The sequence below is a fragment of the Pelophylax lessonae genome, assembly GCF_965119305.1.
Source record: "Pelophylax lessonae genome assembly, chromosome: 9".
Taxonomy (NCBI): Eukaryota; Metazoa; Chordata; class Amphibia; order Anura; family Ranidae; genus Pelophylax; species Pelophylax lessonae.
In genome coordinates, this window is record NC_138776.1 from 108,787,213 (window position 1) to 108,801,080 (window position 13,868).

General features: G+C 45.1%; 1 protein-coding gene and 1 pseudogene across 2 annotated transcripts; one reads left to right on the plus strand and one right to left on the minus strand.

Moving 5' to 3' along the window:
- The first annotated feature begins 5,059 nt into the window (after positions 1 to 5,059).
- Positions 5,060 to 11,974, plus strand: LOC309564261 (annotated as a pseudogene). The gene is made up of 3 exons: positions 5,060 to 6,005; positions 7,822 to 7,876; positions 11,721 to 11,974. The product of its transcript is annotated as an uncharacterized misc_RNA (transcript).
- A 696-nt stretch (positions 11,975 to 12,670) lies between these two features.
- LOC309564262 (uncharacterized protein) lies at positions 12,671 to 13,627 on the minus strand (the record flags this gene model as incomplete). The annotated part of the gene is made up of 1 exon (XM_082268886.1): positions 12,671 to 13,627. The coding sequence occupies one exon, from the start codon at positions 13,625 to 13,627 to the stop codon at positions 12,671 to 12,673; it is 957 nt and encodes a 318-aa protein (XP_082125012.1).
- Positions 13,628 to 13,868: the final 241 nt, after the last annotated feature.

The window sequence follows — 13,868 nt, forward strand, 5'->3', positions numbered from 1 at the left end:
TACCAGAAAATTACTGCATATGTAGCAGCAGGGGTAACATTGAGGGGCCAGTGACACCCTTCTGGCTGTGTAGCCAAATGAGTATAGCCATACATATAGTACAGATAGGGCAGTTGCACCTAATTTAGCTAATCAATTTACAGAGAGTAATACATCCACCTATACCAGCTGTCAAGAAATTCTTTGTATTTACTAATATAAATCCATCTCTCCACCTTCACAATCTTTTCTACCTCCTTCTGCCAGTCTTTAAAGGGTAACTCCACTTTAGTTGGGAAAAAAAATAGCAAATAAAGAAAAAACAATATAGCGTATACAATTGCGACACAAATCATATTGTAATTGAATGTTATTAAAAATTACCTTTCCCTTTCAATCTGCAACCATTGTAATTTTCTGAAAATGCAATGCAACATGGCTACCTGGAGCTGTTCTGTACACAGAATGTGTACTGACCACACCCTAGAATCATAATTTTCTGCTTGTGTGATTGGCTCACTGATTTTCCCAGAATTCTGCATAAGATACAAGTCAGATTTCTGGCATCCCCTGCAACAAAAATTTCATTTTTGGCTGAGATAATCTCAATTGGAACACGTCTAAAAGGATGCAGGTTGGGGGGTGTGGCCAAGACCGGCATGTGAGAGTACGCGTCTCTCACAGCTCCTGCTTCTGATCCGCATCACCGATCCTCCCCCAGCCTACTTTTCAACCCCGATCCGGGCCACATCAGCGAGCTATATACCAGATATCACGGTGGACACCGCGCTGGCCATCAGAACTCGAGGGATGACGAGGAAAGGAGTAGGCGAGGTGGCGGGTGCCGGCGGCCAAGATGGCGCCGGCGTGGCCTTGCCGAAAGGGACCCTGCGCGGCCTGGAGAAGGGGAAAGAAGCTGGCTTGAAAACACAGAAATCGCACAAAGGTCAGGGTAAGGAGTCATCCCAGGACATGCTATTCTTTACCCATAAACTGAACGGAGACCAGAGTGTGGATCGCATGGATCCATCAGGGGGAATGTATGAGCTGCATGGAGGGGACCCTGGCCAGGCTCTCATCCCACAGCACAGCCCAGATATACAGCCCATAGACACTCAATCCCTCTCCATCCGTGAGAGAGAGGGTCCAGAACAGGACCAGCCAACATTAGCTGACATCCTGAAGGCTGTGAATCACTGTGCTGCATCTATTAATACCCTGAAAGATCAATTTGGGGGCTTAAGGTAGGATGCTGCACCAGGACCTGCAGAAGATCCGGGAAAGGACTACTGCTGTGGAGAGTCAAGTCAGTGATATGGAAGATCAGCTTCCTGACATATCCAGGGACATTAAATCTGCTTATCAACTTGCAAGTGAGGCATATAATAGGGCTGAAGATATGGAAAATTGCCTCTGCAGGAATAATGTGCGCATAGTGGGCCTGCCTGAAAAGGTGGAAAGATCCTACTGCATTTGTGGAAAAGTGGCTCACAGAGGTGTTTGGTGCTGACGTTTTTCGCCCATGTTTGCTGTGGAGAGGGCTTATAGGGTACCTCCCCACCCTCATCCACCAGGATGCCCCCCCCCCCCGGATCCATGTTGGCCCGTATCCTCCATTACAGGGACTGCGAGGCGGTGCTGCGCCAGGCGCAAGAAAAGGGAGCTGTCCAATTTAATGGAGCAAAAATGTCCTTTTATCCTGACTTCTCAGCTGAAGTCCACCGTTGGAGGGCAAAATTCTCTGAAGTTGAGCTAAGACTGAGGATCCTTCAATTACCCTATGCCATGTTGTACCCAGCGAAACTTCGAGTCACAGTTCGGGGTCAAGTACAATTCACACAGGGTCGCTGCCTGGTTGGATCGGAACAAACAAATCCTGCGGCGGATGGGAGAACAAGTGGAAGGGGTCTGATCCCTGCTTGTAATCTGTTGGACTGCCTCTCCCATTCTATTGATCGGGGGTCACCAGCTCTGACTGTTCCAGGCATATGTCTTAATGTTTCACTACAAGTCTCTGGCTGGGGGACATTATTTTGCACCTGAAGATGTGAGCTGATAATGCTATATTGCCTACAGTTGGTGGTGTATCCGTCACTCTTTGATGGCTTGTGAGAGTTTGACAATTACTGCAATGTACAGAGCTGCCCTGTTGGCATGCTCCCCCATGTTCCCTGGGGTGTTCTCTTGGATTTTCATCTGGATCATGGTGCTATCAACCTGGTGTTCCTGCCATACAAAAACTGACACTGGCGTAGTGACGCCTCTTGGATCCATCTTTCCAGTACCAGTGTGCTATTCTACTTTTCATACGCATCATGCTGTCCTCAGCTCTCGGCTGGAATTCCTGTATACCACCTCTTCTGGTCCCTCCTGGGATTCTGAACTGGTTTGGGCTCTCCCACTGATGATGTTACTATTTCACCCTTATGACACAGGTCCCAATAATCTCTTGGAATGTTAGGGGCCTCCACTCCTCTTTGAAACGCACTATGGTGTTTATGTGCCTGAGACGACTCCTCCCTGCCATTCTCTGTCTTCAGGAGACTCACCTCACTCGTGATGAGTTGGGCTTCCTGAACTACAGATGGGTGGGTAAAGCTTACCACTCCTTGCATACCTCATTTTCTAGGGGGGTCAGTGTACTAGTCCACAATGCCCTGGACTTTCAAGAACTGGACAGTGACATTGATAAAGAGGGTCTGCATTGCCGCATTGGCTGCTTGACATGTATTTTGGCTTGTGGCGGTACTCCGGCTTCTGGTTGCCTTTATGGATGCGAGGCCTAATGTCCCGCTGCTGGTGGTTGGGAATTTCAACTGCTGTGTGGATCCCTCTCTGGATAGACACCCGGTCCCTCGTGTCCTGCCTTCCAGGGGTACCCCCTTGGCGGTGTTGGCTCGTGAGGTGGGCTGGGTGAATGTTTGGAGAGTGCGGAATCCAGGGACAAAGCAATTTTCTTGTTTCTCTAAGACTTACGGCATGCTGTGCAGAATAGATCTTGGAATGAGCACTCAGTCCTTACTCCCCTATGTTGCTGAGGTTGCATACAGGCCTCATAGTGTTTCTGACCACTCTCCTTTAATGGTGCAACTGCGGGTGACCCCTCCGACTGCTCTGAGTAGGGCACCTTGGAAATGTAATGCTTTCTGGTTGAAGTTATTTGAATCCCCCGTCCAATGTGTCCACGTGCATAACCGACTTTTACTCATTTCAGGATCCTTCTGACAGTGGGGTCGTTCGGTGGGAGGCCTTTAAGGCGTACCTCTGTGGGGTGCTGATTGCTAAAATATCTAAGGTGAAGAAATCCTCTACTGCTCTGGTCGCTGCAATGGAGACTAGGGTGAGAAATCTGGAACAAAACTATGTGTCTGCCCCTTCAGACTCAGCTAGAGCAGCGTGGCAGGAGGCTCAATCTGCTTATGAGCACCTGCTGACCTCGAAGACTGAGAAGAAGCAGTTCTTCTCTATTCTCTAAACAAGCATTTTTTGAGGAAGGGGAAAAGACTGGCCGTCTTCTGGCAAGGATAGCTTCCTCTCACCAACGCTCCCCCATCATAGGGGCAATTAAGTCTCAAAGGGAGCCCTTGGTAAACTCGCCTGAGGGTATTCTGGGAAAGTTGGCCGGCTTTTATGAAGCCCTGTATTCCCCCCCAGACTGCATATCTACCAGATGAGTTGGAACAATACTTGTTGCACCTTATCCTCCCCACTTTGACTGACATGCAGAGACAGAGACTGGAAGCACCGCTCACTTTGAAGGAATTGCTGGAGGCAGTATGCTCGTTCCCAAACTGTAAGGCAGCGGGGGAGGATGGTATCCCTATGGAGGTGTATAAGCAGCATGCTGACATGATCCTTCCCAGGTGCTCTGCCCCCTTTATGTGTGGGGCAAATGTGGTTCCACTTTTGAAGCCGGGCAAAGAGCCGGTTGACCCCGGGTCCTACAGGCCAATTTCCCTATTACAGTGTGATGTTCAAATCTTAGCGAAAGTCCTGGCATTTCGATTAAATAGGGTGATCACGTCCCTAACACACTCTGATCAGGCAGGGCTCATGCCCCAAAAATCCACTGCGACTAATATTCTGAGGTTGTTCCTGAACATGCAATCCCAGAGAGACAATCTGGGTTCCAGAGCCCTGCTGTCTCTCGATGCCGCAAAGGCTTTTGACAGCGTGGACTGGACCTACCTGTGGGCCGTTATGGGGAAATTTGGTTTTGGCCCGATATATATATATGTTGGGTGAAGCTTCTTTACGCTAAGCCGCAGGCGGATATTCGGAACTCAGGCCACGCCTCGCACTATTTTGAGTTAGGAAAGGGTACTAGGCAGGGGTGTCCCCTGTCCCCTCTTCTGTTCACCTTGGCCATTGAGCCTCTGGCGACTCGGATATGGTCCCATCCGTAAATTCAGGGTTTTTGCTACGGGGATATTCATGAAAAGGTGATGCTCTATGCTGATGATACTTTGCTCTTGCTAGGTGACACAGATACCTCCCTTAGGGCAGCCATGGCTACGATCGAGGAATTTTGGAAGTACTCTGGCCTCTTGATCAATTGGTCCAAATCTGCACTGATGCTCCTTGACGGGGATGGGTCTCAACGAGTGGCGCCCTCATGCCCTGTCCCTGACACGGACCAATTTAAGTACCTTGGTGTGCTGATATCCCCCTTGGTACGTGACTTTAGCAGATTGAATATTTCCCCCCTTCTTCAGAGGTTTAGAGTCCGTATAAAAACGTGGAACTTTTTGTACCTGTCGGCAGTTGCTGGAAGGGTAAATTTGATTAAAATGATACTTATGTCACAATTATTGTATATGCTCCATAACTCCTCTATGGTGATCCCCTTAAAAACTTTTAGATTGATCAACTCTATCTTTTGCACACTGATTTGAAAATCTGGGATGCCCAGGATTAAACTTGAGCATTTGCAAAGGCCCAAGGATGAGGGGGGCCTGGCCTTTTCTAATCCATGGCTGTATTATTTGGCTGCTTAACTGCAACATTTGATAGGGGCTGAGGGCAATAGGGTGACGTGGACACTGTGTCCCCCAACCCATTCCTGGGAATAATGCGATACATGACCCGTGAGGGACCTATGTTCGCAGCTTTGGAGGCACAAGCATTTGGTAAACCACATAAGTCCTTTCCTACCTACAATCTTATCCAGAAGGTGTGGAACAAATCTAAGTATCTGCAGGGGGCGGAGGGATACACTGAGTACAGTCCTATATGGCTTAATGATACCTATCTAGAAATTGCTAAATTACAATCTGGGGCTTGCTGGAAGGAGTATGGGGTGACACAGTTTAAACATATTTTTCAGAACGGGATCCTACTGACGTTTTCTGAGTTACAGGCTGCATACCATATCCTTTCTTCCATGTATTTTCTATACCTACAGCTTAGGCATGCGGTTAAGGCCCAAAGTGCATCCTCTGAGTGGGTGTTGTCCCAGGTTGACATGGTTAGAGATAAGTTTCTAAGGGGTTTATTTCACAGTGTTACGCTCACTTGCTACTGTTGCACTTGAAGCAACACCCACTGGGGATGATGGCAAAATGGGAGAGAGATCTGGGCCCAATGGATACTGAGCAATGGGACAAGGCCTTCCAGACGATGATGATCTGTTCTCTGAATGTTGCCCAAAGACTGATGCAATTGTACATAACACGTAGAGTCTTCTACACTTCTTACCGACTACACACAATGGGACTTCCGGGCGACCCGGCCTTCGCGCGGTGCCTGAGGGACCATGGCGACCTTATTCACTTGCTCTGGCGATGCCCGAAGCAGCATCCATACTGGACGGGTGTGGTGCAGCTTCTTAATACTGTGTTTCAGGTATCCTTGAATGTCTGCTTGGAATATTGGGTGAATATGATTGGGATAAATATGGCAAGGAAGCGATTCATAGAGCCTTATTTCAGGCTAGGAGGTTGATTATGGTACATTTGAAATCGGAGATTCCCCCGACTTTGAAAAATTGGATTGCTACAATGGGTAGTGTTCTGAGAATGGAGAAGGTTATTTATCAGCACAGGGGAACCATGACCAAATTTGAAAAATTGTGGGCACCATGGCTGGATACCCGGGGCTTGCTCCAGTGGATCTGGTGATGGGCAGGTTGTTGGGCTAACAGGGGCGGATCCATATGATGCCCTTCCTGTTCCTGTAGACCTCCTTGTTTCTGCATGCTGCCTATTGTTTGGGTGGGTGGAACTGCCGGGCATTGCACGGTTTTACCTGTGATGCTGGGATAAGATGACGTGATGTTACCTATGCATGTACATGTATGTGATGCTTTGTAACACTGGTGCTGGATTGATGTTAATGTTGTTGATACTGGCTCAATAAAGTTCTTGTTTGGATAAAAAAAAAAAAAAAAATAAGGGATGCAGGCCCAGCAGCTTTCCTCATTAGTGCTCTGTAACTGCCACAGCTGGTTGATAATTATGAAACCATTCCCATTAGACCCACTCAGCACAGGAGAACAGAAGAACAAACATGGATTTCTTCAGAATAACAAAAGGTAGGAATCTGCAACAAAGTTTGTTACAATCCTTGTAATGTAGGAAGGTCACCCACAGGGAAATATTTTTTTCTCAACAAAAGTGGAGTTACGCTTTAAGGGTGGGACAGGTACTCTGCCTCCAATATCTAGGAATAAGGAATTTGGTTGCACTCAGAAGGTGCAGGGTAACACTTAGTTTATATGATATTAGCGAGGAGGGGGTAGCATATAACAAATAATGATGAGGAGTGAATTAGATAGGCCTAAGAGTCATTTTTTTAATCCAGGGTGAAAGTGCCCTCCTGTGGATAGCCCCTCCAGCACCTAGAATTCTCACTGGGTGGAGGGGTGTCTGGTACCACCGAGAGGGGAATTTCCAGCAGGATTTTTGGTTTCTAGTACTTATGGATGAGACGTGGGAAAGTTTAATTATTTTTTGTAGTGGAAGCGGAGTGAATTGAGTCCTAGTTCGGCCTTCAATTCATGTATAACATAGGGAACAGCTTGTGGCTGCACTCCCAGCAGAAGCTGGTTTGTTTTAGATAATAGGCGTTTGGTTTCATTTTTGTGAGCGCACATTTTTTTTTAACTTAGGGAGTCAGAGGCATGGGGTTTGGGGCATAGTTTGCGGAAAAAATCCTGCAGCTGGCTGTGTCGCCAAGTATCCAGCGGAAATCCTCCATATGCTTGCCTAAGCTGTTCCAGGGCCAAAAGGTGCCCCGCAGCAGCAAATATCAGTATCAGAAGCAGACATCTAGTATCCCCAGCAGTACCCAAAGAGCAAAAAAATGAGATGCCCTTGCCCAGCGCAAATCACGGGAAGCCACCTAGGGGTGCCATGGATGAGGTTGGGGGAGCAAGCGACCCATTTCTGTTTATCCTAGCCCAGATTTCTAAAGTAGCCAACGTGATAGGGAAGGTCAAGACAGATAAACCCCTAATTATAGATGGGATCAATGGAGCCCCTGCTAAATGACTGCCCGCTAGGGTCTTTTCTAGGGATACCCACAATTTATCAGATGAGTTGTGGTGCCAATTCAAAATGTGCACCAGGTCCATAGCTTTATAATTGAGGTTAATGTTGGGGAGCCCAAGGCTACCGTCTTTCTTTTATTTGCGCAGGATCAAGTGGGCCAGCCTAGGATAAGTGTACTGTACTCGCAAACACATGCTGTAAATAATTTGTGTAAACGTTGATAAAAAGGTGTGTGGTATACAAACAGGTGCTGTATATAGGATTCTTGGCAAAAGGTTATTTTTTTAGTAAGTTATATGTCCAAGCCAGGTAACAGCTATTATGCACCTCTTTTTTAGGTCTCTGTCTATAGACTGCAGGAGCATTCCATAATTACAGGTATAAAGAAGGTGGAAATCAGAGGAGATGTGAGTGCCTAAATATCAGAGCGTCTGTGTTAGCCTTCAATAGGGAGATCAGGTCTGGAGGGATCGTAATTCGTATAATGTCAAATTTGCCATAGTTAACACAGAAATTGGATAGATGATTATTCTCTGTATCTCAGATACTAAAATCAGCAAAGTTATGAGGGTATGTAACATAAGAGAGTATACGCCAACAGTTTATGTTCTTTCGAACCAGCTCGGACAATTTTCACATCTACGTTGTGCCTAATTGTAAGTAGGAATTATTCAAAAACTTGTGTGAGTAACCAGGGTGAAAGGGGGCATCCCTGTCTGGTGCCATTGCAAATGCTAGTAGGAGGGGAGAGGATTCCATTCACCTTTACCTTTTCCTCATGATTGTGATAAAGAGCCAATATCCACTCTAGCATTTTCTGCCCCAAACCCAGCCTGGACAGGTTTTCCTCCAGGTAAACCCAATCCACACTGTCAAAGGCCTTTATGGCATTGGTGGATAATATGAATGACGGGGGTTGGGAGGGGCCATGACATCCAGTGAAGAATATGGAGAGCTCTAATAGTATTGTCATGAGCCTGGATTGTGGTTGGTAAAATTTCCTGCAACCTTTTGGCCAAGACTTTAGAGAAAATTTTTGTGTAAGAATTTAGGAGGGAAATGGGGCAATAGGTATGACACGACATGGGAATCTTTCCTGGTTTGGGTACCACCACTATATGTGTCGATAAAACTTCCTTAGGGAAGGGATTGTCAGCAGTGATAGCATACAAATTTGTGTACAGGGGCTTTAGTAAAATATAGAAGTATTTTTTCTAATAGACATTAGAAAATCTATTAGGGTCTAGAAAACCTATTAGGAAGAGCAGCAAGAATAGAAGCCACTTCTAAAGGGGTAATTAGGCATTCCAGGTCCTGAATAATCTCACTAGGTAGGTCCCCGCTGTGTACGACCGGATGGTCGGTGAGCCTAGTCAGGGAGGCCGGATGGAGCCTTCAGCTGTGTGGGTGGAGAGCAACACTTCCTGGAGTTGGTCCGAGGATCCTGGGGGGAGCCAATGTCCCGGGTGTCATAAGCGATAGGCGAGGCTATGGCAGCAATAGCTGTAAACAGGGAGGCAGAATAAGCCATTCTGGCAACTGCAGCGGACTACGCACTAGTCTCTGCTTGGGTGATGGAGGAGGATGAGGATGGTTTAGTGAGCCAGTCCACAACCTCCTCTGCATGCTGTGGCTGGATAGCATGGGCAACATCACTAAACAGAGGAATTTATGCCCTGTCTGAGGACTGACTATGTCTAACTTTTGCATGTGGACACATACGCTGCTTGCCTTCTCACAGTGCCATGGGAACATCTGCCTCTCCTTGTTGGCCTATCAGACATGATAAGGGGGGTGCTTATTAACAACATGTAATAAAGATGTGGAAATGTGTAGGTGGATGCACTTTAATCAATGGAAAGTGGTGTTTGGTGCACTTTAACCTTAGTACACAGACACACTCCACTGACACACTAGAATATATTGCAATAAAACTTCACTGATGCACTGCAATTTACTGTGTTAAACGTGAGGTAAAGCACTGAAATGTACTGCGTTAAATGTGCAGTAATGCACTTAAAACTACTGCATTAAACATGTAGTAACGGACTGAAATTTACTGTGTTAAAAGTGCAGTAATGCACTGAAATATGCTGCATTAAACCTGCAGTAAAGCACTAACATTCTGCGTTAAACGTGCAAAAACGCACTGAAATATACTTCGTAAAACGTGCAGTAAAGCACTGAAATATACTGCGTTAAACCTGCAGTAATGCACAGAAATATACTGTGTTAAACATGTAGTAACGGACTAAAAAATACTGCATTAAACTTGCAAAAACACACTGAAATATACTGCGTTTAACGTGCAGTAACGCACTGATATATACTGCGTTAAACATGCAGTAATGCACTGAAATATACTGCGTTAAATGTGCAGTATCGCAATAAAATATACTGCGTTAAATGTGCAGTAATGCACTGAAATGTACTGCGTTAAACATGCAGTAACAGACTGAAATATACTGCATTAAACATGCAGTAATGCACTGAAATGTACTGCATTAAATGTGCAATAACACACTGAAATATACTGCGTTAAACGTGCACTAACGCACTGAAATATACTGTGTTCCACATGTAATAACGCAATGAAATATATTGCGTTAAACATGCAGTAATGCACTGAAATATACTGCATTAAACCTGCACTTATGCACTGAAATATACTGCAGTAAACCTGCCCTGACAAAATACACTGACACTAAAGTAAAAATTAATGGTCACACAACACTCACTGAACTATCACTAGATTCACACTAACATGACATCAAAGTAAAAATAAATGGTCGCACTACACTCACTGAACTATCACTATATTCACAGTAAACTGATATTCTACACTGACAATAGAATCACAATAGCACACTAACTCTCTAGTAGCACTGAACAGAGCCCTGTTCTATCTCTCTCCAAGCCAATATCACACTGTAAATTGCCGCTAATGAAAGAATAATTTTATAGTGTGGGGTGGGACTAAGAGCAATGAGCCATGATTGGATAGAGTCATCATGACAGTATCCAGTCATGGCTCTGACAGTGCTATGTGCCCTGATGGGCAAAGCTTTCATTGCTTCAGCCAATTTAGGGCTTCCAATGCACTGCGTGGTGGCGCAGTGCATTGTGGTCATTCGGCGGGCCCAACAAACGGTCGAACCCCTGACAATTCAGGTGTTCGTCAAACGGGCGAACAGCGAATGTTCGGCCCAATCGTGACTGTTCGCCCAACCCTATTTTAAGCATTCAAATTCATGGTTTAGTGCTGATTTGGAAATCGCTTTAAGGTTGTAAAGCCGAGGGCCAACTTATCAATTCCTCATTTTTTTTTACAAAACAGTATAAACGGGACACAGAAATCAATTCATCATTAGTAGAAAACAGTAAACTAGCTGAATTTTTCCAACCCAACTATTCAACCTTCAAATGAAATGTAAATTGTAGGCCGTGTAACCTTTGGACTCAAAGTATGGGTTCATTTAGAATATATTGGCGCTTTTCCACTGCATGGAACCGAACGGTTCGGCTCGCTTTTTTGCTTTTCCACTGCTAGTACCGCATGGTATAGTGTAGGAACGGTTTGGTACGGTACGGCAGCGCTTTTCCACTGCATGGAACCGAACGGTACGGCTCGCTAAAACAGTACCACCTCGATTGTGGTTCCAAGCATACCGTACCGGTACTAAATTCCACAACCCCTCCCATGCAGCCTGATTGGTCCTCACTACAAGGCAGTGATTGGTCAATAATCATCACTGTCATTGTTTATGCGACACCACTGCAGTGAGAAGCTCTGTGTGTTGAGAGGCCATAGGATTGTGAGTAGTTTATTGTAGTGAGAAATGTGTTAACCCCCCAATGACCTGTCTGCAGTGTAGTGCAGCTATATACTGTATGTATGTATATATATATATATATATATATATATATATATATATATATATATATATATATATATAATGTGTATGTATTTGTTTTTTCTTTCAGATTCTTTGTTAACAATTGATTCTTCTGAACTTTCTCCATGGAATGAGGACACCTCATCTTCACAAGTGGGTGCAGCAGTGTAGCCACCAGTACGACCACCAACACCAGCACGGACACCAGCACCATCAACCTCCGGCAACAGCGCGGCATCAGAGCGTGTTGTCTCAGGTATAAAATATATGTTCACACACACATATACATACATATACATACATATATTGATTTTTTTCCAAAACAACACTTTCATTTTTCTTCTTTTTTGTCCAGGCAAGAGGAAACGGAGCCAGCAACATCAGGAGCATATTGCTATTTTAAGAGACATGCAGGTGACTGATATTGAGCAGCAGGAGCTTAACCGGGCACAGAGGGAGCGCCATGTACAAATGGCAATTGAGGAGGCCCGGCTAGCGAGGGAACAGAAAGCGGCCTTAAGGATGCAGGAAAATTCCCAAACGGCTGCATTCAACCAAGCCTTCCTCAACGTCATGGGTATGCTTGCACAGGCGCTGAGTGGCCGGTGAGAACAGAACTCTCAGCCAGACTAGAAACCCATGCAGTACATATTCCAAAAAAATACAGTTTTCTACACTTTTTATCATTTTAATATTTTATATTTTTATATTTTTGTACCTGGTTTTGTACAATAAACATCCAAAACAGTGGACAAACATGTGTAGTTCATTGCTTTCAGAATCATTTAATATCTCATTTGAATGTACTGCAAGAATTGCTACTGAAAGCATATTTACTATAAAAAAAAGGAAAGCGAGACATTATACACTTGGCAGGAGGCGACCATAAAAAAAAATAGATGTATACATATAATATTTGCATGTAAATTCAACAGTAGTACTTTATTTCTGCCCATTGATGTCTCACTTTTTTTTCCCTTTTAAACAAGCTTTTTATTGTGGTATGGTGATTTGACAGTTCATCAGCACGGGAGGTGAGAAGGCTATCATCATCACCGAGCATTGCTGCAGACCACAGTACCTGCTACTGTACACATTCCTTCAGCTTACCAACTTGCCGTAGCAGGTATACAGTAGCAGGTGCTGTGGTCAGCAGCAATGCTCGGTGGTGATGATAGCCTTCTCACCTCCCGTGTTGATGAACTGTCAAATCACCATACCACAATAATTAAAGCACGTTTAAAAAAAAAAAAAGGGAAGCAAGACATTATACTTGGTACTATTTTGGCTATAGCTTGACAGGAGTCAACTATTCAAGTTACGCATCAGAGCCTCACGTACATCCCTGCCCTCTTCCTCTACAGCCTGGGCCAGTGCCACTACAGGCTCTGGTGCTGAAGGTGAATCCCATGAACTCTCATAGGCTTCTCCATGACTCTCACAAAGGTTATGTAGTGCACAACATGTCTGGACCATAGATTTCACAAGGTCAACTGCACAGTCATTTCTTTTCATAAGGCAACGCCATCTTCCTTTTAATCTACCAAATGCATTTTCTACCACTACACGTGCTCTGGAGATTTTCATGTTGTACACCTGCTGTTCTGCTGTCAGTCGTCCAGTGTCACTGAATGGTTTTATGAGCCACTGCTGCAAGGGATAGGCAGAAGCTCCTAGGATGTAGTAGCCAACATTCACACCACCAAAGTTTCTAGTGCTAGCTGGTTTGTGGGTACCACAAATTAACAGTTCCCACAGTGTGGACAGTCTCAAAACCCGAGCATCATGCAGGCTTCCAGGCAGCCCAGTAAAAACATTCCAGAAGAGTCCCTTTCCATCAACAACACCTTGAAGGATGATGGAGTGCCAGCCTTTACGGTTGAAATAGTCACAGTGATAGTCCTGTGGTGCTATGATGGGTATGTGAGATCCATCAATAGCACCAATGCACTGTGGAAGCCCCCACCTGTTCTCATTGTAAGCAGCTATTTCTTTAAACTTATCCTGATCTGGAAAACTAATTTGTTCTGGTACCAACACAATCTCTGCTGCTGCACAGAAATCATGGACACATCGACAAACAGTTGTTATGCTTAAACCAAACAGATGTCCAACACTTCTGTACTCAGAGCCAGTTGCGAGCTTCCACAGCGCAATGGCTACTCTCTTCTTTAAAGGAACACAAACACGAAAGTTTGTGTCATGTCTTTCAATCACTGGATGCACTTTGTTGCACAAGTAGGCAAATGTTTCTTCTGACATTTCTAAAGTTCTCCAGTGTTTGTAAAACTGGGAACAATGACATCCCACCAATCAGAAGCTCGTTTTACTGCCCAAACTGAAGGTCTGTGGTGGCAACTTTGCAGCATAAGGATCTGAAATACACAGAATATGCATTTTAACCACTTAAGCCCCGGAGGATTTGGCTGCTAAACGACCAGAGGGCATTTTGCGATTCGGCACTGCGTGACTTTAACGGACAATTGCGCGGTCGTGCGACGCT